This window comes from Asterias amurensis, chromosome 12 (genome assembly GCF_032118995.1).
Source record: "Asterias amurensis chromosome 12, ASM3211899v1".
NCBI lineage: Eukaryota > Metazoa > Echinodermata > Asteroidea > Forcipulatida > Asteriidae > Asterias > Asterias amurensis.
In genome coordinates this window covers 13,434,136-13,459,123 of record NC_092659.1, presented here as the reverse complement: position 1 = coordinate 13,459,123, position 24,988 = coordinate 13,434,136, and the positions used below count along the sequence as shown (strand labels likewise).

The 24,988-nt window shown below is 36.7% G+C and overlaps 1 protein-coding gene across 1 annotated transcript; it reads left to right on the top strand.

Annotated features, from left to right (window-relative positions):
* Positions 1 to 1,597: 1,597 nt before the first annotated feature.
* Positions 1,598 to 21,739, top strand: LOC139945490 (cation channel sperm-associated auxiliary subunit delta-like). The gene is made up of 20 exons (XM_071942852.1): positions 1,598 to 1,728; positions 4,292 to 4,459; positions 5,140 to 5,212; positions 5,975 to 6,169; positions 6,674 to 6,802; positions 7,393 to 7,642; positions 8,488 to 8,574; positions 9,066 to 9,148; positions 9,484 to 9,681; positions 10,638 to 10,751; positions 11,547 to 11,636; positions 11,731 to 11,771; positions 12,553 to 12,637; positions 13,635 to 13,687; positions 15,038 to 15,088; positions 15,573 to 15,713; positions 17,049 to 17,148; positions 17,877 to 17,963; positions 18,644 to 18,798; positions 19,971 to 21,739. Exons 1-20 carry the CDS (start codon positions 1,649 to 1,651, stop codon positions 20,173 to 20,175), a joined length of 2,385 nt encoding a protein of 794 aa, XP_071798953.1. The 5' UTR covers positions 1,598 to 1,648; the 3' UTR covers positions 20,176 to 21,739.
* Positions 21,740 to 24,988: the final 3,249 nt, after the last annotated feature.

Here is a 24,988-nt window from a genome sequence, read left to right as displayed (position 1 = left end):
GAAAGAGGTTGTTCAGTGTGCCTTTTGGTTACAGCGACCCAGCCCTATGGCACAATCTCCCTCCAGAAATCCGCCAGTCTGACTCAATCATGACATTCAAAAAACTGTTGAAGACTGAACTGTTCAGAGCCCGTTAATTTGTTTATTGTTGATTCTTTATTTGTTCAGTGCCTTGATCTAGTGTCTAGGATGTGTGCGCTTTACAAGAACTTTGTAGTATTACTATTTTTACTACAGTGCCCTCACTGAGGGTAACGGAAGACCTATTAGAGTTGTGTGTGGCACTTACACGTTGATAGTGCTTGGTGCCATTTTGTCATACACACTTATTTCAAGTGGTACTATTGTCCACAGGGAAAGCAGTTAAAGGCAGTGGACACTATTGGTAATTGTCAAAGACTAGCCTTCATAGTTGGTGTATCTCAACATATGCATAAAATAACAAACCTGTGAAAATTTGAGCGCAAACACCCTTGTCGCACGAAGTTGTGTGCGTTAAGATGGTTGATTTCGAGACCTCAAGTTCTAAATCTGAGGTCTCGAAATCATATTGGAGGAAAATTACTTCTTTCTCAAAAACTATGGCACTTCAGAGGGTGCCGGTTCTCACAATGTTTTATACCATCAACCTCTCCCCATTACTCGTCACGAAGAAAGGTTTTATGCTAATGATTATTTTGAGTAATTACCAATAGTGTCCACTGCCTTTAACCTGAGCTATCTGCAAGCTTTATATCTATGATTGTAACGCATGCACATTCACCCTGTACAGTGATAACACCATTGATACGCAATAATAGTAAATTTCAGAAACCAATTAGTGCAAGAATTTTTGTATTTTAATTGTTAATTTTTTTCAATTTAATTTAAACAACTCTGTACATGCAGTTAGTTATTAATTTTGGATAGAACACCAATTTTTTTGATGAAATTAAACTGATTTGGATCATGAAAACAAAAACTTGTTTGTTTTGAATTAATGTTTGTCTGCCAATAAGTTATTCCTTTTTAATTATGATTTAAATTAACTGGAGCAGGGCATTATGTGGGATTTATGTACTGAATCAAACTATTAAAGGGAACATATGAGTTTGGTTTTTGGAACCGACCTTTGAATGTTTGAAAACTGTGAAAATTTCAATAAAGTAGTAGCTTTTTTAAATATTGCCGAAAATCAACGCAGGCAGAATAATTTGTATTTGGAAATAAAGTCTGAGAACCATTTCTGATGGTTAATTTTCCCAGATTATATCTTGGGAACAAATTAAAGGCCTATAAGTGATCACATTACACAACTTCAAGTGAGATGACTCTCAAAATGCTTTAACTATCGAAAGATGTAACCAGATAAGTTTTTTTTAACCCTTAATTTAAAGAGTGAAAACGTATACCTTCCCTGTAATAGTTTGGTTTTGAGATCAAATAATGTTTTAGTGTAAATAAAAAGATAATGTCAAGTGTTTGATGATCGCTGATTGGACGACATCTAATTGGAACTTTTCCTGGCTGTCATTTCATTGGTTGAAAGTCAGACTAGACAAACAGGTTCAACAACAGAGGGCGTTCTTCTCTTCTTTGACAAAGTTGGAAAATTAATTTGTCTGCAGGAGTACACGGTGAAACATCGTTCACGTGTCTGGTGTTTTCAATGGAATTCTTCGCATTTGTGGTGATGAATGTCCGCCTATTATTGGGAACATTCTTCATCGTTGTGTTCTCATGTAACAGGTAAATTAATTATATATTTTGACTGGCTCAGTACGTTCGGATATCTCGCCTCGAAGATCAAATTTTCATTCAGCATTTAACACTTTGTCTTTACAGTCACACACGCAGTGGTAACACAGTACATACATGTTACGCACTGCGACTGCGTGCTGACTGCCAGACTGCACTCACTGCCATGCTGCAGAGTTTGTGATGTCCAGCTTCCAATCTGCAGGACCCAGACCTGGGCCCGATTTAAAGATTTGTATTACCTATTTAGTGCTAAGCCTAAAATAACTAGAATTCCCCACTGCTCAAGACTCACAAGCATGAGTCATTCTGAATTGTTGTATCCTCCCCTTACCAATACAATACCAGTTTTCACGCTATTATGCCTTTTTCTTTGAATTGGGAAAAAAATAATGATGCCTTATATCAACCGATGCCCTAATTACCTTCTTTTGTTAATATGAAGTATGCAAACATATATTAAAACTTGATGGACATTGAAATGTTCACACCACACATCTACACATCTACACATCTACACATCTTCGATGACTTCAACTGGCCCCATTTGTTTTGAGTTTTTCCTGTTTTCACGGCACACCAGAAAGCATGGTTTCCCGGTGAAGCCATACATGGAAGAAACATCTACAGTGACTACAAGTGTTCTTTGAGACTCTGTGTACGACTCTATAGCCAGCAGTTGTCTTCGTTTTATTTAAAATATTTTTTAATGAAATTTTAAAATTACCATGGTAATTTGCAAAAAATAACAAAAATAAATAAATTAATAAAAAGTGTGAATAATCATTGGCTTTCAAATCTGATTTTCATTTATTTTTTTCCCCTTTTTTTTCTCTTAAAATTTATAATAAAGCGTATAAATAAACGGTAATAATTGAATCAACAAGCTGATCGTTTAAATTTTAATGTTAATAATAATATTGATCGGAGGGTTAAAAAAAAATCTCAACAAATATTAGAAAATGATATAAGGCACATGGCTTCTTTAAGCCTCTGTATTTTTTTTCCAGAATGCTCAGCAAAGTATTCAGTCACATGATTTGATCACCATGAATTGTGAATTGAAATAGTGTTTGATGAAACTTTTTCGGTGGGCAAATATTTTTATATGGCCTCAACATTATGACATATTTTTGTACCTTGTAGAAATGCCTAAAATACCAAACTTTTTGCATTTACAAGTGCAAATATCCAGTGGAGCCTTACGTGTTTCTAAGTTTTTGTCAAGGGAGAGGAGACTCTTTGCATGGCAAATAAAACCACACAATTTGTATCTAGGGACTGTTTACATCGAGCACAGAGAGGTAAAAGATTTGCCACGATTTTTGGGACACCTCGAAAACGGGACCTCCTACGATACGAGAGAAATTGTGGTAATTGGTTTTGTTGATGAGTGTTCATTTTTGAAAGCATGCGACGCGAGCGTTCGTCAGGGTATAAAGGCTTAGAAAACACCTATAGGTAGCGCAAGTGTCCCCAATTTGCCTAGGCGTCGCGTTCTGCGGTTGAACTCCACAATCTAAGAAATCAGACTGAACTTAACTTCTAGGTTTGATAATTAACTAAATAAAAGAGGAGTCATAATAAGTAGAAACAACTGTCCAAACGTTATGTTCTGGTATCACAACGAGTCAAGGCTCCATTTATTATAAGATCATTACAAATACAGGTATAGTCATCGGTGGTGACCAGAGGCCAAGTACTACTCTGTATGGTTTTACATGGAGAATCACACTCAATTACACAGATTAATCCCTTTTATAGAAAATATACCCCATTGCCCATGTACAAATGCATTTCATAAAGGTGGTGTCATAATTTGGTAACTTTCCATACTGTGACAACCCGAAATATGACCATGCTATGACATACCCATTAAATCTAAGTCCCCAGTTTACAAGTGGTGGTGCAATAAGTCTACAAGTGATGGCGCAATTAATTAACATGATACCCTTCCCTGAATGTGAAGTTAAGCTTCTTAATTAACATATACCTGAGGGTGTTTATCACCTCAGTATTAACCCAGCACAAACAGTAGTTCAAGGGGCTCAAATTAAAGTAACAGACATTGTTTATAAATCAAATAACTGTGTAGATAATGGATTTAAGCCCTGGAGCATCACAAGCAGTTGAGAGTGAGTTGTGAGGTACTGCTGAGAGGGGGTGCAGAGCAGCTGAGTAGAGAGGGGGGGGAGGGGGAATATTATTTTTATGGGAGCTTTTTTTGAAGCAAGGACTTTCGTTTGTCATTTATTGTCAAAGTTTGAACAAAATAGCGCAGTGCATGGCAAATGTTGAATGTCATCTTTGAAAGGCAAACCCATTCAATTTGCAAGGGCATTTTCATTGAAGTTTTGTTTTAAGTGCAACTAATAAATAATACTGCTGGGGCTTGGATGTTTTGATAACAAGGCCAACCTCTGTGCAACAGTGTTCATTACCTCTGTGGCCATTTATAATTCCAGGCTTGGACATATAGTGATGAGCATTGTTGTGGTTCACATAAAACTTTAAATTCATGTTACTAATTTATTCCCTCCCCCCTCCCATCCAGCATTTTTGGAGCGAGTTATGATGGTGACATGCAGACACCCATCAACCAATGGTCAACCCCTGCAGACACCCCATCATATGATGACCATCTTGCATTATTAAACTATGAAGGGGACCATCCATTATTAAAACAGCACAGTTGCAAAAATTCTACGTTTTTGTACGCTCGGTAAGTTTTTGTAGGGGCTTCATGTTTAAATGTAATAGAACTGTTCTCCACAACAAATATTCAATTAATTACTAAACTACTTGAAACTGACCTTTTGTGTTTTGAGTTTAATTTTAGATTTTGCAAGCTCACAGATCTTTCGTTTCCAGACCTATAAATTCTTATGCATTTATTTTCATTTAGAATTTCCAATTTTCTCAATGTAAAAGAAAGGATTAGGGACTACTTAAACAAGAATACCTTTAAAATGACCATTTGTTGTTTTACATTAGACCTGCCTGGGGTAGGACATTAAGCAAATTGGCAGCAATTTTGAAAGTTTAGAAAGTTGCTTGTAATTATTCCATCGATACTTTTTCAAAGTATAAATCTAAAGGCCCTGTATTAATATAGCCAAATGTCTTAATCATGACATACTCTGTACCGTGTCTGTTTGCCAAATTCCATGCTTGTACCTTCAATTTTAGGCACAATTCCATCACTACCTGCTTTAAATGCTATCATTCCCTGCAATTTAAAACCACCTTTGAATAACTTTCGAACTGTATTCTACTTTCGTTTTGGGTGAAACCGCTTCATAACAAATAAAACGCAGTATCTAACAGAGACTGACACCCCACCAGAGCTACATGTAAATTAGCATGTGATGTTTGATCCATCTCTTTTGTTTTTTTTCGCAGGGGGCTTGTCTACCTTACAACAGATGACTTTAGTAGTCCAACAGACCCTCTTTATGTTTCCTCCAACATACCGGTAAGTAGCAAAGGACTACCTCTGGTATAAAGAGGAGTCAGTGGTGCTCAGGAAGAGATCAGGGGTGGATTTTACAAAGAGTTAGGACTCGTTTAGGACAAGCCATGTGTTTTTTTATATCTCCTAGGACTAGTCCTAAGTTAGGACTAGTACTAACTCTTTGTGAAATCGACCCCTGGACTGCCAAGGTTAAAGGGAGGGTACACCTTTGGTAACTGCATTTAACAAACTAATGACCATGCAAGCTTATACAGAGCACTGTAGAGCTGTTGATATTATAAAACATTGTTTAAAACTACCTTCTTTGAAGTAATGCAGTTTTACTTTAGAGAAAGAGGTAATTTTTTTTAACAAACAAATTTGAGCCTGAGAAAGGCTTAATCTGAAAGCACACAATTCTTTGTAATAAGGGTGTTTTTTTCTTTTATTATTTTCTTGCAATTTTGATGACCAATCGAGCCCAACTTGTCACAGCTTGGCCATTGTATGCATTTGTTGGGGCAACAAAGTGATGAAACTGGTCTTTGACAATTGCCAAAAGTATATTTTTCCCTTACCTGCAATCTGTTAAAAGATAAGCCCCACTCTCCACACAAACAGCAACAATAACATGTATTTAAAAAGCAATAAATCACTATAGAGTTTTGTTTTTCTCCTGGGAGAAATGCTGAGGGATGTTTTTACACAAAATGATACATAGATTGAAACAAACATAAATTTACAGGGATTGAACTGGGCTTCTGTGTCTTTGTTCTGTTATAGGGAGATGGCAGGATTCCAGTTCTACACTCTGCAACATTTGCTGGTAGCAATCTTGTAATGGTTGTGACAGGTGTTGTCATTACGTACAATCTACAAACCCATCGCGTCGTCAGAGCTAGTGGGATTCCACAAGACATGATAATAACCAATGTTGCATCACATCAATGCTGCTTTGAAGACAGAGAATGGTGCCAGGTAAGGAGGTGGTGAACCTGTGTTGATCTTACTTTCACTGGGTGGCAAATTGTTGTATCCTAGAGTCTTTAAAAAATGTTTTTGTAAAGGTTGGCAACATATTCAAGACAACCTAAAACAATGAAACAGCTGATTTTGGTTGATAATGTTCTTACATTATAACATTGAGTGTGGTTTTTTAATATTTTCTCCCAAGTCACAGAACAGATCAAGCCAAATGTTCTCAGGTTTGTTATTTCATGTTTGTGTTTGTGCTTCACCTTAACCTAATTGTTGTCCTACTTTAAGCTTCCTAATATATATAACTATCTAAATCATTGTGAACTTTCATTTGTTTTCATACCCTAAGTAACTATGTATTACTGTAAACTACTTATAGTTTAAATATAATTAACAAACTTTGTAAAAATGTGTAAATGTAGGGCAGCAATAAAATAAATGTGTGCAAATACAAATACATTAATACAAATACAAAATCACAATGTATTTACTATTAAATTCCAGAAACAAGATGGCTTAGTGATTGCCTATAACAACCAAAGTTTGAACTCCAATTCAGTGGAATACTTCCTCTCTTATGATGCCGGCTGGACCTTTGTTGCAAGGCAACTTCAACTGGATTTTGATATCAAGGTTAGCAGATCAAACTCACACCACTTTGTTTTAACATGTCATATAGAGGGGGTGTCAATCAACATGGGACAGTTATTTGGTAAAAAGTGCTAGACAAAACTCTGCCAGTAACTTATGTGTACAAATATGAAAAATGGTCCATCAATTGTCGGTGCAGTGTGAATGGTAGGAACCAATCATGCACACCATTGATTCAGCAAAAATAAATAAGCTTAAATTTATTCAGGTAATACCTAGGCCCAGTTTTTTAAAAACCTGTAAGCCCTCAAAACTTGCTAAGAACAGAAAAGTCTTGGTTAATAGAAAACGGTTACCTGCAGCTAAAATTCCTGAAAGTTTTATGCAACTGGTGCCCCACTCATTTTTTGCTTCTGGCAAAGAAATTTGCGAGCCATAGTATTTTCTGCTTAAACTTTTGTTAAAAAAATTGTTGAAAAATGTTAAAACAAACCCTTTTAACCTCCGAGAAACACTTATTTTCAGCACGTGCTGACAATGTATTGGAGTTTGTCCCAATAAAGGAGCCCTTTTTGACAGTTTTAAGTGGATTCCTGTATTTTTAAAATGAATAAAACAATTTTTATTTCCAGGCTGGAATCAGTGGAGCTTCAGTTTTTGGGACACTGTCTTCTGTTGCATTCCTAGTCCTCAACGATGATTCAGACGAGGGAATATTCATCTATGACTCTTACATCGACCAGACCAATGCCAACATCGCCAAGCCTGTATCTCTACCATTTGCTGTGACTGGGAACCAGACATCGTTCCTACAGGTTGAGGGTGGACTTGGTTGTCTGGTAGTTTGGGATAGCAAGGATGTTTCTTATAGTACTGTTTCAGGTAAAGTAGTCCTGTTAATTTGTAGTATTTTTGGACTAAACTTACATGATGCGAAACAAGTAAAACAAAAACTGTTTTCTAATTGTTGTTCTAATTTTTATTTATTTGGCTGAGCAGTCTAGGCCGCTCGACTTAAGTTCTGTAAATTACAGAATGTGGGTTCGAATCCTGGCCAGGTCAGTCGCGACACTTGTGTCCTTGACCAAGGCACTTTATCATAATTGCTTCTTTCCACACAGGAGTACAAATGGTACGGGAGATCTGGGGAGTAGCCAGAGTTTGACTAGCCTGTCCAGGGAGAATAGAAATACTCCCATCAGTCGTTTAATGACAAGCAAACACGGGCCTGATGAGCCATATTGACTCAGAACAGCCTCATTACTTTTTACAAGAAATCAACATACAGGCAAGATAAGATATAATTGTAATTGTAATGCAAGAAGGCTGCTGTTGAAAGCGCCCTAGCTCATACAATCTAAATACAGTCAATTGATCTGAGTGTACAACTCCAGATGCATTGCTCAAGGCTCGCTCAGACTGTTCTGTCCTTCACAAAGGGTCTCAAGACTCACCTGTCCTCCAATCTGTAGCTGGTTGTCACCATCACTTTGGTCTTTGTTTTCCCATCATAAGTGCCTTGCATTTTTGGTAATTTGGTGCTATATAAATTATTATTCTAATTAAGGGTTTAAGAGTAGATCGAGCACCTCTGATGACTAGCATTTGCCATGTCAAGTTTGGTGGTTCAATCTCTCCTAATTACATACACCCAAAAGTCAAGTCTACTTGTACTACAAACACTTTTTTCTGGTATGTTTATGATAGTTTTATAATTCTTGTGACAGGAAAAGCAGTTGTTAAAGTTACTATTCTGTCTGACATGCAGTCATCTCTATTGAATGATGGAGAGGCAGTTCAACAGGTCATATCAAGTAAGTCTCTATTTCACTTGACTATTGCACAATTGACCCCTTGCATGTAACTTCATTCTCTCAAACAGCGCCTTCACTGAGCCAAAAGGGGGCAGATCTCATCGGATGAATTCTGCTCCCGGTGTGTACAAATGTGTGTGTGTTTTGAGTGTTTCAGTGCAATGCGCGTTATGTAAGGTGTCTAGTTAAAAATGTTCTCAGATTTCTCTCTATTTGAAGCAACTTGGAAGTATGCTAAACGTGCAATCTAAATTCTGTAGGAACAAGTAGCTTTGAACTAATAATATATATTATGTTTTTCTTTTGGGGTTTTTAAAATAACAATTATAATAAAGACTTGTATTGCGCACATATCCACCCTGCTGGGTGTACAAAAGTGCAGTAAATCCCAAAACAAAACGATGAAAACAGACACAACAAAATTATTCCTTGAGAACCTGTGCCATAAGATATGTTTTGAGAAGAGATTTGAATTTACATATTTTTTTCAGACAAGAATGGGGACTTTGCAATTCTGACAACTACTGGAGACATATACTTTGGCCGAGAAGGGATTCCAGCAAAAACAGTGAAGGTGAGATTTGTTGTTTCAGGAGAACCCAACAGTAAAAAGGCATAAAAAGGTCATGTGTGTGAGTGTATCATTCTTTGACACGAGCTCTTTTTAAATGTCATCCATCAAAGTTGAAGAAAGTTTAGTTTTGACTTGAAATGTAGTTTAGATAAAAGGAATCTAAGTTTAAGATTTATGATTTTTATTTGTTTATTTATCTGTGTATTTATTGACTCTATTTTCTATTTATATTGTTTTTCTTGGGGTGGGGGGGGCACAAAAGCTCAAAATATCATAACTTTAAGAAGTGGAGACATTTTTTCTTAAACCCAGCACACAAGTCTTTTCTTTCACAGCTTCCTCTCAAGGACCCCTTACCAAGCCCCATTTCTTCCTGCGTCATTCGCTTCACACCAACCAATAACATCCAAGTGCTGTACCCGGGCAACATGTTTGAAGACAATTCTCCAACCAAGAAGCTACAGTTGATGTCAGAGACCATTTATGTACAGCAATGCCTCTCTAAAGTAACACCAGCACTCACCAAATGCCAGGTACATACAGGGTTTATAAAGAATGTTTTACTGGCTGGAAGAAAATTGTAATTGTTGGGTTTAAAAACTATTCGTAACAGAATCTAACTATGGGTTGAACACAGAAAGATTGACTAGAGCTTATATGTGCCAGCGCTTCACCAACTGAACTATCTGGCGCCCTGGTGATGGGTGGTCTCCCTTTTTTGTCAATATCTTTGTTTGGGGGTCCCAGATCCAAATTTAAATTTCATTTAAGCACAAAAAGTAGCTAAGCAAATCAAAACTTCCGCATATACAACCTGTGACTGGTGTCCTCTTTTGCTTTAACAGAATAATAATAATAATAAAGATATGTGTAAAGCGCCTAATACCAAAAGTCTCTAAGCCCATAAAGAGAACAATAAAATATAAAAATAGAAAATATATAAAATATATAAAATATAAAATCAAGCATTTAAAAGCGCACAAGTGGGACAAGGGTGGTTTTTCTTTCTCTATTTTCTCGCAATATCGATGACCAATTGATTTCAAATTTTTACAGCCTTGTTATTTTATTCATAAGTTGAGATACACCAAGTGAAAAGACTGCACATTGACAATAACCAAAGATGTCCAGTGCCTTCAAGTCATATGTGTCAAGTTGTAATTTTTCTGTTGAGTGTAAAACTATTTAGAACATAATCCAATTTTGGGATGATTAAAGAAAATTTGAAGTGAGACATAAACCAGTGTCACACGACCGTGACCCTGCCGGTTTTAAACGGCTGTTTAAGGTCTCCTCGCTACCCAAGCTATTCCCTTAATAATGGGCTTGAGCTATGCCTTTTAAGTATTCTAAGTTCATATTGTTTTTGTGTTTTTGTAATGTTTTGTAGAATTTCTTCATCTTCAAATCATTCATATTAATTAAACAAGCATAAGTAAAAATAGTTGCTACAACCACTGCATGTTGTCTACTTGTTTGTTTCTGATAGCACCAAGGATTTGATGCAGCCTTTCATGATCAAGTATTCTACATGGACATTGGTCAGCAGCTGAACTTGACCGCCAGAGTCATCCCAAATGCATGGGAAGATATTAGCTATATGGTAAGTGATACATTTCAGTTACCCAAGCTAGAAACCTTCATTGTGGGAGGGATGATATTCTTCATACTTTTAGTCTGACTTCAAAATTTGATATTGCCTTTTAAAAAAATCCCCTAAAATTGTAATTTAATAGCCTGAAAAGCATATTAAAGACATGTGAACATGTAAGTCAGCCCTTGTGCTCATTTTCCCTACTTTTTCCAATGACCAAATATCTTAACCCTGAATTATTCAAACTGGTAAAGACAGCTCTAAATTTCATTTCATATAAGTGTTTAGGGTGAATTTCACAAAAAGTTAAGACTAGTCTTATCTCGTGTTAGGACGAGTTACCATGGTTACTCCTTTTATTATCTCGTAAGACTAGTCCTAAGTTAGGACTATTCCTAAACTCTTTGTGAAATCGACCCTAGACTATTTTTCCAAATCCATTCTCAATCTGGTTACATAGGGTTGAATGGGAGTAGATGATCACAAAATTGATTTTTGATTCATTTGTTAACTTGTTTCATTACACATCAAAGGGCCCAAGGTGTCGTTAACAGGGTGGTGATTAGGAAACGAGACGAAAGGTTCAGTTGTAGGTGTGGGAAAACCTACACAATCAGGTAGGGACTGAATCCACAGGCAAAGCTCCAGTCTGAGGTGGGATTCGAATCGGGGTCCACAGAGGTGAAAGGCAGGGAGAGAAACCACTGAGCCAACCTAATCCCAATATGATAATGGTCTACTGGTTTGCACCTCAAATAACTATTACTGAAAAAATCCCTATTTATTATTTGGTTTATGTTTCAGGTCATTGTGTCCAACCCTGGTATAGTTTCTCTCACAACTACCCGTGAGATCACAGAAAGGCTGGTAAAAGGTGTGACCACATCAAACTTAGTGAGTATAAGAATCATTGAAAGAGAAGCATTTATATTGGGAAATAAACCAACAATTTTACATTTCCATTTACTTGTTACTATTTTCCCCACAGATTGCTCACCTTTCTCTGATGTCAGATACTCTCCCGAATGGGTAAGTTGGATTTAAAGACACTGGACACTATTGGTAATTGTCAAAGACCAGTCTTTTCACTTGGTGTATCTCAACATGTGCATAAAGTAACAAACCTGTATAAATTCGAGCTCGATTGGTCGGCGAAATTGCGAGATAACTATGAAAGAAAAAACACCCTTGTCACACGAAGTTGTGTGCTTTCACATTCTTGATTTCGAGTCTGAGGTCTGGAAATCAAAATCGTGGAAAAATACTTCTTTCTCAAAGTCTGTGTCACTTCAGAGGGAGACATTTCTCACAATGTTTTATACTATCAACCTCTCCCCATTACTCGTTACCAAGTAAGGTTATATACAAATAATTAATTTGAGTAATTACCAATAGTGTCCACTGCCTTTAAGCTTTAATAAAAAAATAAGTAACCTCACAACTAGTAAAACATTGACACCTTCAGCCACAGATAAAACTACTTCGTATTTTATTTTGATGTTGGAAAGTTTCATTGCAAAATGCATGATTTTGTACTGTACTTTTTTCCATGGCAAGCTGTTAACTTTTGGAAGAAATTGTTCATCTTCGTAAATAATTTCAGATCAATAAATAAACTTTCATTTTCCTACTTCCTAACATTAGGATCTGATACAAGAAAGCAACATCTTGGTAGTAAACAAAAGGGTTAGTTATAATTGTCATGAAAGAAAATTTGTAATTGAAAGCAGTAAATTAACACAGTAAAATATCCGCCTGTCATTGGACCACCATCCCATTGTGTTTTTTTCCTTTCTTTAAAATGTTGCAGAGATAAAGATGCAGCTCGTGGAATGTCTTCTCTTAGGATGAGTGTATATGACTCAAGTCTAATGTGTCACCACAAACAGCAAGCAGTAAGTACAAATAAAGGCATGGGTCAGAATTGACGGCTATGGGTATGACTACAGCTGGATCCCTGCACCATCATGCGTAAACCCCTTGCATAGCGTGAAACACTGACGCGCACGTTTTCATTCACAAAGGACAGCTATCGTCCAATCATTTGCCTCCTTTGACCCCAGTATGGGTGCTTTTTGACCCAAGTGAGGGTGCTTTTTGACCCCAGTGTGGGTGCTTTTTGACCCAAGTAAGGGTGCTTTTTGACCCCAGTGTGGGCGCTTTTGACCCAAGTAAGGGTGCTTTTTGACCCCAGTGTGGGTGCTTTTTGACCCAAGTGAGGGTGCTTTTTGACCCCAGTGTGGGTGCTTTTTGACCCAAGTGAGGGTGCTTTTTGACCCCAGTGTGGGTGCTTTTTGACCCCAGTGTGGGTGTTTCTTGAGCGGTGACGTCACATGCAAGGGGTCTATTGAAGTATAGGACGACTTTGCAACAGTCAAAGCTGTAGCCAGAGACGTAAATTCCTAATTTTGAATATTGTACTCCACAACAAGGTAACCATTTGTTCATTCATTTATCCACCAACGGTTTATTATAAAAATTTAGAAAACCGTGACATCAGCCGAATTGCAATGAAATTTACAATAAAAGTATTAAACATTTAAGAAAGCAAAATCACAATGCAAAAACAACAATGAGTTTAAAAGAAAAGAAAGAAACCTAAGAAATAATGGAAAAGGAAATAGGACATAAGTTTTTAGTAAGCATAAAATAAATGTACTTAACTTTAAACAAAACTTTAAATCAACTATTGTTACAATTACTTACAATAAGGTAATTATAAAAGCGAAGAACTATTTTTCATTATACACATGTATGCAAAGTTAGTTTTACTCTTTGTAAAACAATTAATGTCTTTGTTTCAGAGTAAGTTATTTAGTTCTGCTCCTTCAAACGATTTGAACTGGAGACCTCATCATTAACTTAGAAGCTCATATAATAATGTCTTATTAGGTGGCGTATGTCGTAGCTGGATGCCCACCCAACAGACATTTAAGAATTAGAAAGTAAGTTTATAAAAGTTTGTCCCAGCTTTCCAAGTTCTGTGAACATTGTTTCTGGCCTCGCCTTTTGACCTGGGCAGAGTCTTTCTCTTCTTAGCCTTTGAGTAAGACTCTTGAGGAAATTTACAATCTTTTTCCATTTATACATTTCATTGTGGTTAGTAGGCAGTTTGCAATCAGCTAATTCTATATTGCTTTCCCGAAATAACTCATACTCAAAAACAGTTTTATTTATTGATTTTTCTCTTTAAGTAAATCTATTGTTAAATTAGCATGTTCAGCATGTTTTACAGTTGAGTTTTTTTTTATTTTCGAGTTGGCAGTTTATACAGTGATTGATAATACTATTAAAGGCAGTGGACACTATTGGTAATTGTCAAAGACTAGCCTTCACAGTTGGTGTATCTCAACATATGCCTAAAATAACAAACCTGTGAAAATTTGAGCTCAATCGGTCATCGAACTTACGAGATAATAATGAAAGAAAAAACACCCTTGTCACATGAAGTTGTGTGCGTTTAGATGGTTGATTTCATGACCTCAAGTTCTAAATCTGAGGTCTCAAAATCAAATTCGTGGAAAATTACTTCTTTCTCGAAAACTATGGCACTTCAGAGGGAGCCGTTTCTCACAATGTTTTATACCATTGACCTCTCCCCATTACTCATGACCAAGAAAGGTTTTATGCTATTAATTATTTTGAGTAATTACCAATAGTGTCCACTGCCTTTAAGAATTTATGTTTTATTAATTGATTTGTATTTGTGTTTTACCCGTACATATGTACTTTCCATGATTCATGTTAAAACAAACGCAACAAACAATATGGGATTCCAGCCCATGAGACCATGCTTTTGAGTCATGTTGCTAGCGGCAGTTTAAATCCAATTAATATCTTAATTATGTGCTATTTATTTCATTTTGTTTTACTGTTAAATGACACTGTTTGTGTTATAGTTCAGTTGATATTTATATTCTTCTTAAAATGTATGGTAGTGAATTAGATACTAATATTAGTTTATTTATCTGTGATGCATACTTTATGCCTTTTGTTGTTGTTATTTTCATTGTTTTGTCTGTAAAACATGTAGTGTATCTTTTGTTTGGTTGCTATTGTATTTTGTAAGCGCTTTGTATCGCTTTTGTAAATAGCGCTATATAAGTAAGTTTATTATTATTATTATAAATCATTTCTCCACAGTCATTGCTAATGATGATAAAAGTAATGCCAACTAAACACCAATGTGGAAAAATTCTAGACTGTCTTCAATTTATTCAAATCACAAGTTTGATTGTACTTCTTGACAATAATTATAGTTGAATTTAAACTGGTTTGATCTTTTCCAAAAACAGGATCGATGAAACATGTGATCATATGAGAAATCTTGAGTACACCATTGATAAGTGAGTTTCAGTTAATCGGTTTTTGAAAATATCTTGTAATTAAACTTTACACTGACTGCTAAGGGAGGTTTTTAATCAAACTTTTCAAAAAATTAAAGATAGTGTCATAGATTGTTTTTGTCAATGAAAAGGTTTTTTTATAGGCAAGATTATGAAGAAAGCATAAGTTTCAAAAGTGTCTACTTACTGAGAAAACAGAAAAACTGTCGGTATTTTCACACGAGCATTAAATCCATCCACATACTGGAAGGTGATGAAAGCAAGTCCTCACTTCGATAGGAATCCTTGCTCTAAATACTTAATACTATCAACAGATGCAGTAGTTCTCACCTAGTCAGTTTTTATGGTCACTATTTTTTGAAGTATTTACCAAACTAAGATCCTACCCTTGAATAAAATATAAATCCTTTAAAACATTTTGCTGAAATATTTAGGTAAATTGTTGATCTCACACATTTTTGTGTCTGTTCCATATTTATTTTAGGAATATGTATGACCCAAGCTTTCTAATGGGTTCAAATGGTGTCACCGCTTCAGAAGACAAGAAGGTTTTGTATGACTACAGACAACTTGGCTGTCCGATTGTTGTATACTACCAAGACTTGCTGAAACCGGTTGTTGACTTGTAAGTTAGTAATTCAATTCAGAAACAAAAAGTCGCATCCCCTTAAGGTGATCCCCTGGCTGCCGCTTCCCAGGTTGTATCGTAATTTGGGTGTGATCCCTGGCTACACGGCAGTTAAGGGTTGAATGGCTTCTGACTGGCACCCCTGACGTAAGATATTGACAAAATAGGGACACCGCCAACATAGGGCTAGATAGCTCAGTTGGTAGAGCGCCGGCACGTTAATCCGGAGGTCGTTGGTTCGAATCCCACTCTAGTCAATTCTTTGTTGAATCCCCAAAATCAATTAATTCAATTCAGATTAAAGAGAGTGTTTTCAAATTTGCTAAGCAATGCCAAATTATGCTTACCAGAACAAGGTTACCAGCTAAAATACCATTTGACAATGTACACTACATTACTTAAATTCTGCTATAGTTTTGCTTAACAATACGATATTAAACAAAATTTCTTCTACGAAGCTCAATGAAATTGGGCCTAGGTCATTCCTTGGGCACAGGTGATCCATCGACCTCCAAAATAAGAACTTGCATTATTGCGTTGGTTTCATTCCAGTAGTAAAAAAGGTCAACCACTAACTGGTAAACCACACATTGCATGTACTTAATGACTTAGGACATATAAAGACACCATTTATTTTGTTTGTTTCTCTTATTTGAGCTGTTTGAACCAAACTATTTGCCAATAGCATTGGCCAAGGAACTGTTGAAATGATTTTCCCATCAAGGGAACTCGGCAAACTCCCATAAGGGAGTATATACGCCTACATCAAGCTGGCAACAGCCAATCTCTCCCATACAAATATTGGTTTAACATCTATGATTATCGAAATTGTGATTCAGTAACTAGACGACAAAACTTATTCTTGGTGTGCGTTTTGGCGACCCCAACCACAAACATTGGTTATCGGTTGAGCATTTTCGCGTGTTTGGTTGAGCGCGGTGACGATGCTGTTCAGACCAACCGGTAACCGACTTGTTGAGTTGGTTGGGCTTTAGTTGGGGTCGCCAAAACGCACTCTAGTCATTGAAATTAGCGGTTCTTGGTTGGGTTCGAACCCACAACCTTATGATTGCATGTCCTGGGTCGGATTTCACAAAGAGAAAGACTAGTCTTATCTTGAGTTAGGCAGGTTACTCATCCTAACTTAGGACTAGCCCTACGTTTGTAAAGACTCCTAAAAAGTGTTAAGACTAGTTAGGACTATCCTTGTGAAGTCGTCCCTGCAGTCTAACCACTTGACCAAGGTAAATCTGTCTATGTTCCTATGTACTTTATCAGTGGCAAACAATTGTTTCTGTATCTCTCTTGAAAACAATCTGATTTGTTTTTCAGGTATGAAGGTGATGAGTTCATTGAGGAAATGAAGGAAGATTTTATTGTGAGTGAGATCCATGGAATGTTGGCATACAGCTATACACAGACCGCATCACAGGTAAAAACATTTGCACAGTAAACCAACTAGACAAGCACTAATGGAAACAAATCAATAGCAAACAGATTTCCCCTAAATGTGTTCATTGCAAGTATCCCAATATTTGTCAATTAGTGTTTTCCAATAATCATGATTCCCAATATTTGTCATTTAGTGTTTTTCACTAATAATCATGATTTACAATATTTGTTAATTAGTGTATTTTAATTTTCTTGAATCCCAACAGTTGCCAATAAGTGTGTTTTACTAGTGTGTTGTCAATTAGTGTATTTTTTTTTATCATGATTCTCAATATTTTTCAATTAGTATATATTATTTTGATATCATGAATCCCACTTTTTTTCAATTAATGTAAATGTTTAATCAATTTATCACTTTACAAGAACATCATTGTTTGTGTGTAACAATTGTTATACATTCCTTTTTCAAGATTGGTAGTCGTCTCAGAGTGGGCTATATTCAGCAAATTCTTATATTTTGCAAATATTATGTATACTTGATGAGACAATATTAAACTGTTAATCTATAAAATTGTTGAATAGAACTTATATTGTGCCCTTGCAGACATGGAATGCAATTCTGTAAAAGGAGTTTCTACCTTTTCCACCATTTTGTGGGTAAACTATGTACATTTTGGATTTCCAAAATAGGGCACAGGATAGGCGCTTGTAAATGCACTATGCGGAAACGTCAGTAATTTTTATGTTTGTCTGGTTTTCTCCTTGAAGGCAGGTTGTAGGTCTCAGCCTCAGAGCTGGCTGTCACTCCTTAAGGCTCAAGACACGCCTGATCCAGCCACTGCTTGGACAAGACAGGTACTTTTTGAACAGGCTTGAGCCATAATCCCAGGCCTGTATGCTTCGTTATTGAATGTGCAAGGGCACCAAGGCCTTTTCTCCTATGAGGAATTTGTATATTTCTACTGGGGCATTTCAAGGGCACCAAGGCAATGACCAGGGGCATGAAGGCAATCGCCTTCATTGCCTCCATGAAGTACCAGGCCTACAATCATACCTCCATGCTTGACATTGGTTTGGGGGCAGGTTTATGAACGGAACCAGTGAAACAACTGAGCATCGCCTGGAGCTTCGTATATGGCCAGGGCAATTCTTGGCAGGCAAGACTACACTATGGCAAGTTCAAGTAAAAATTTCTAATTCAATTCCTTTTTTAGTTGGATAAAACTTCAGAAATGATCCGAAAAAAGTATCTCTACAAAAATGTACAGACCATTTTATTTGAAATGTGACATCATTTTCTTCTACTTTTCGAGTGGTGTCCTCGGTCAATAGTGTCACTGCTGAGGTGTCCCCAGATCTCCCTGCCATCATGCATGTAGATATTTCTCAAGCTGTCACAATTTACATCATTTTTATCACCATTTTAAACATGACTTAGAGATTTATAATAGGTTTTTTCCCCCATTTTCTATATTTGAACATTATGGAGTGGATCACAAAACCAAATGTTACCTTGGAGCCTCTCTTTAATTCAGATTTACAGAAGCTGCATGGAGGTAGATGAGATAGGACTTTCCAATCCAGATCAACCCTACGAAGTACTAAGCAGTCAGAACAGTAACCAACTCTCATTGAGTCCCTACAATGGTATCCTGGTATTCAATGTATCAGTCGTTAACCCCGATTACAGGTAAGACTGATGGATAACTTGACCTCTTTTCTTAGAAAGACCTTGGGGATGCTGGCAGATTAAAACATGGATCAAGCCCTAATTGCCTTTGAAGGCGTTATAAACCTCTTAACCTTCACATTTTGCTTCTTTCCGATAGAGCACTATACTTCTGTAAGTCTAGAATGAAGGGGAGGCACCAAGGTTAACTTTAGTTTTGAGATACACCCACTTTCAAATAGATAGAGTCTTTGGGAAAAGTACAGATGCATTCTTTTTGTTGAGCTTTTATTTAAAGGGGAACTCCTCGAGTAATGGCAAATTATTCAAGATAATTATTAGCATAAAAGCTTAACTGGTAACAAGTAATGGGGAGCTGTTGATAGTATAAAAAAATTGTGAGAAACGGCTCCCACTGAAGTAACGTAGTTTTAAAGAAAGAGGTAATTTTCCACGAATTTGATTTCCGGACGTCAGATTTAGAATTTAAGGTCTCGAAATCAAGTATCTAAAAGCACACAACTTCGTGTGACAAGGGTGTTTTTTCTTTCATTTATATCTCACAACTTCGACAATCGATTGAGTGCATCTGTTGAGATACACCAAGTGAGAAGACTGGTCTTTGACAATTACCAATAGTGTCCAGTGTATTTAAAGGGTTGGGTACTTTTTGTTTAACACAAAACACAAAAGTGCACAGGTTTACACATGGTTTTAAGATAATGATAGTAGAAAGCTTCCCTTAAAATATTACTGGCTGAGGTGCTGTAGTTTTTTAGAAATGAGGAAAACATCTTCACCAGAATAATTGTTGTCTCGGTGAGACGAAAACTATTGTAGCATGTTCATGGATTTACACAACTCTCCCGAAAACATTGCTCTGTTCCTTCATTCATTTCTTCAAGCTTATTATGATTTTCACTTTTTTTTCTACTTAATACTTGACAATAAAGCCCAAACCTCGACAGGTAAATGAAGGTACATGTACATACATCTTCATTCACAGGGGTTTCACAGTGAGTAGGGATTTAAGTCATGGCCAAAAACTTGATCTACAAAGGTATTTTAATTTTAAAGGGTTTAAAAACCTTTTAAAATAAAGCTCTTTAAAATACTCAAATGTTAGAGTACATATGGCATTCCCACAGGAGTACTGTTAACTAGCATTCCTACCATGCCTACTGTACTTGCAGCTTCTGCCAGCTACGTGGCCAGTTTGCCGTGCAGGTGTATGGTACCCTTCCTAAGTCCACCATCCCACCTCTTCACATCATGCTCTATACATGTGGGTTAGGATTAGCCGTCCTCTTAGCTTTCTACATCACCCAGAAGCTATGGCCTGATGATGCAGATGATGCAGGAGGAAAAGGCGCAGGAGATGCCCAAGAGATACAGTGATAAGATCAGTGAGGGGCGGTCCACTTGAAGTTGGTAGCTTTATTTTTTTCTTAAAGGTACTGGGGTGGATTTCACAAAGAGCTGTAGGACTTGTGAAATATACCCCTGGACACTATTGGTAACTGTCAAAGACCAGTATTCTCACTTGGTGTATTCCAACATATGCATTAAGTATGGATCTGTGAACATTTTGACTCAATTGCTCAAAGAAACTGCAAGAGTTAAAAATAACTCTTGTTGCACAAAAACCGTATGAGTGAGAAATAACCTCTTTAATCAAAATGGCAGTGAAAACCTTTGATATTTTGAGAAAGTTTTCAATTCGAAGTAATGTTGTAATAATAAGATATAATTTGTTTTAATTTCGAAATGTTTTATCTGAGAAGCTTTTGTAGTAATGTTGCTCAAAATTTGTATTCCTAAAAAGTATTGTTCTTCCTGCATGGACATGTTCCCTCCAATTGTTTGCAATGTTCAAAGATGTGCAACCTTTTGAATGAAAATTGTATTATTCAAGTGTTATTGTTTACATCTACACTTACATTGATATAAGATTAAAATAATCTTATGGTTAAAATCAACAAAGATAATTTGCCTTTAGGTTTTCTGAATGAAACAGACAAGTTTTAATGGTGACTTCTTAAAACCAAGGATAGAATCTGTTCCATTATTGATAATGTGTAGAAACTAGTGTATCTTGACACCAATAATCTAAGGCTGAAGTGAATGTGGCCAGGGCCACTGGGTACTTTTGCCTTTAAGTCCTATAGCCAGGGCCACTGGGTACTTTTGCCTTTAAGTCCTATAGCCAGGGCCACTGGGTACTTTTGCCTTTAAGTCCTATAGCCAGGGCCACTGGGTACTTTTGCCTTTAAGTCCTATGAAATGAAATAGACAATTTTTTTTTAATGGTGACTTCTTTAAACCATAGACTCTGCAGCCGCTTTCACGAAACGCCAGGATTAATCCTAACTTGAGTTAGGACGAGTAACCCGGCCTAACTTAGTTGGATGGCAATTGTTGTTTGTACTTAAACAAGTTAGTGACTTTTTTTCTCTTGGAGGCTAAAATGACTATACATCACACATAAACAAGTTGACCTAAGCAACAGACTGTAACAAACAGCATGTAACAAGACAAAGGACTCTGGTTGGGTTGAAACAAGCCATTAACTTTGTTTTCTTCACATTTCTACAATAAGGTAAATTTTGGTTGGTAAGCAGTTTGCATATGTTATCATTGTTCTGATTTTATCAGGTGTATTCAGGCTTTTAGGATTTTCTCAAAATCTCCTTAAAGGGTCTATGTACTTTTTTCAGGACAAAAAAACACGACGGCCACAGATTTACACTAAACTTACACAGTTTGAAGATAATGATAGTAGAAAGCTTCCCTGGAAATATTACTTGCTGAAGTGCTGTCGTTTTTGAAAAATGAGTAAAACAATGTCATGAAAATAATTTTCGTCTCACTGATCATGAGACGAACATTATTTAAGCATGTAAAAACCTGTTTTCATTACATTGTTTTACCAATTTCTCAAAAACTACAGCACATCAGAAAGTAATATTTTGAGGGGAACTTTCTACTACCATTATCTTCAAACTGTGTAAGTTTAATGTAAATCTGTTAAAAGTACCCAAATCCTTATAAGAACTTTTGTGAAAGTAGTATAAAGTAGTGAGAAAGAAAGAGTTCATGTCGTCTCCAAACATGTAGTTTTGTATTTCTGGTGATGCATGGAGTCTGTAAAACCTCACCACTTTAACATCTGTGAGGTTCGCAAGCCATTTCCAGGAATGTCTACATTAATTGTCAAGTTTCAGCCCTGTGTGATACCATATTCTTTCCAAATAGACTAACATTATTTAAACAAAACTTTTAGTTATGAGTAGATTTTTGGTGTTGCTGTTTATTCTTCTTCTATTAAATGGAAGGTACTCGTTATTAATTGCACTGCTGCGGAGTGAGTTCTTAAAGACAATGGACACCTTTGGTAATTGTCAAAGACCAGGCTTCTCACTTGGTGTATCCCATCATAACCACAAAATAACAAGTCTGTGGAAATTTTGGTTCAATTGGTCATCGAAGTTGAGAGAAAATGATGATAGAAAACACACCCTTGTTGGACGAATTTTATGTGCTTTCAAATAGGAATAAAAAACTTCTAGCTTTTATTTTAAGTGAGAAATTACCTCTTTCTCAAAAACTACGTTACTTCAGAGGGAGTCGTTTCCCTCAATGTTTTATACTATCAACAGCTCTCCAATGCTCGTGTCCAAGTCAGACTTAAGTTAATATTTGTTTAGAGTAATTACCGAACGTGTACCTTCCCTTTAAAATCCACCCCCATGAACAAAAATCAAAACGCTTAATTCAAAGCTGAAATCACTTTGCAGAGCCTTCTCACCATCTCCTGTGATATTTACATTAAGCTCTTAATTTGATTATGAGTATAGAATGGTGTTATCCGTTTCAGTAACATGAGCTTGTTCAAACAAAACAAAAACTGTTGACTGCTGGTTCGCTCTGTCTCAGCAAACACTTTCCCCTTTTACGGTTTCCTAATCGCATCTTAGATTTCTCTCGATGGGTGATGAGGTCAGATCCTTAAGTACTGTCTTGAGATGCGTGTGTTGAATCAACATGGTGTTACTGTCATCTAATGATATTTCTAATCCGGAATCATTTATACCCCGATTTGGTAAATCAGTTTCAAACGGGGCATATCCCAATCATAGTTTTGGAGTGTCCCAATCTGAGAAGGTTTATATTAGTGCCAGGAGGGGATGGGTCAACGTGGAATTCAACTTAATTAAAGACAGTGGACACTATTGGTAATTACTTAAAATAATTATCAGCATAAAACCTCACTTGGTAACGAGTAATGGGGGAGAGGTTGATAGTATAAAACATTGTGAGAAACGGCTTCCTCTGAAGTGAAGTAGTTTTTGAGAAAGAAGTAATTTTCCACAACTTGATTTCGAGACCTCAAGTTTAGAATTTGAGGTCTCGAAAGCAAGCATTTGAAAGCACACAACTTTGTGTGACAAGGGTGTTTTTTCGTTCATAGTTATCTCGCAACTCCGACGACCAATCGAGCTCAAATTTTCACAGTTTTGTTATGTTATGCATATGTTTAAATACACCAAACTGGAAGACTGGTCTTTGACAATTACCAAAGGTGTCCATTGTCTTTTATAAGAAGTCACTCCGCAGCAGTGCAGTTAATAACGACCCTATAAAGCTAAAGTAGTACATGGTAGTACATTGTAGTCCCAGCCGATTTTCTACCTTCCGCCCAGGTATAGTAGTTAAAAAAGCAGGACAGCTCATTAGAACTGAGAAGTCTCCCGAAAAAAAAAACCGAAAACATCTACTCCGACAACATTTACTCCGAAAACAATTACTCCGACAACATTTACTCCGCGGTAGTAGAACATTTGCAAGATCAAACTCTATACCTGGCAAATACATGCAGATGCACACAATGGTGTTACCGCAAACCAAATATTATGTATTGATACCTCACCATGTAATACCTGAAATCCTATATTCATAAAACTGGAAAGCAAACGCACTGTTACCATGCTGTTACTAACTTGCTTTGCAATATATTCTGCCTAAAGGGGAAAGTACACGTTTAATAATCACTCTTGAAATGAATTGCAATACACACGTTCGGTTAGAAGCCTTCCGCAGCTTTCGATAGCATTTTAAAGGAACACGTTGCCTTGGGTCGGACAAATTGGTCTATAAAAAGCATTTGAAACCGTTTGTTATGAAACGCATGGTTAGAAAGATGTTTTAAAAGTAGAATATAATGATCCAAACAAGTATCAGTTAAAATTGCACGGTTTTCATTTTACGTCGCGAACTTAACAAACTAACAAACAGAGAAGACGAAACGAGGACAAGACAGACAAAGCTAACAATGACATTACAAAGTGCTGACGACAAAATACAAAGAATAAAAGTACCAGGCTAACTGTAGACGACCATCTTTTGGGTGAAAAGGACGAGTGTTTACCATGTATATAATTTTTGTTTAAAAAGGGAGGAAAGAAACAAACGGGTTGCTCTGCTGAGCCGCAAGAACAAAAAAGTTTGACCAAAAAAAACCTCAACACGTACCGCCAACAGAAATACAGAAGGGGCAGAGATGTTATATTTGCTGATCTCGATGTTTTGGCTCTCAGCCATCGACTTGTGTGCAAACAAGGTAAGTACCATTGACTGACTCCGGTTTCTCTCTCTTTTGAGTCCGTCAAGTGGCCGGTAATGACGCCGGGACTTGAACGCGCGGTGTCAAGGGGAGAACATTCGCCAGCTGGCCCGGTAAAAAACGCGAAGTGCCCGTGCGCCTTGCCAGGTCGATAGTAGTCCTTCAATCTCTAGTCCACTATGTTATGGTTTGAATTGTCCAGATTGCTTTGAAATTATTAATAAATGCCGAAAAAACGGAGAGAGGTCGAGTATTAATGTCGGTGAGGAAATATTCCATTAAAGCAATGGAAATATTTACCGAAAATAAAAATGACGAACAGTAGTGAGCTTTTTTAATAGATCCCAAATGGAAAAGAAAGAAAAGGAGAGAAAGAAGGTTGTTATACAACAAAGAGTACGCATGGAGTTTCATCTTTCAAGTTGTTGAACGGGCATAACCATTTTCATTTTGCAAAGGGCACCTCCATTGGAAAAACTTCAAGTCAATGGGAACCTTTTGAAGGGCACCAAGGCCAATACCAGGGGCAACGATCATGGCCTCCGTGTCCTGCATGTAATTCCATGCCTGAAATAGGGCAATGTTTTC

Bases quoted from the DNA above. Each gene is read 5' to 3' on its own strand.
- LOC139945490 (XM_071942852.1), top strand. From the start codon at position 1,649: ATGGAATTCTTCGCATTTGTGGTGATGAATGTCCGCCTATTATTGGGA. The intron at 5,213-5,974 runs GTAAGTAGCAAA...GTTCTGTTATAG, and splicing joins ATGTTTCCTCCAACATACCG to GGAGATGGCAGGATTCCAGT. The intron at 9,149-9,483 runs GTGAGATTTGTT...TTTCTTTCACAG, and splicing joins TTCCAGCAAAAACAGTGAAG to CTTCCTCTCAAGGACCCCTT.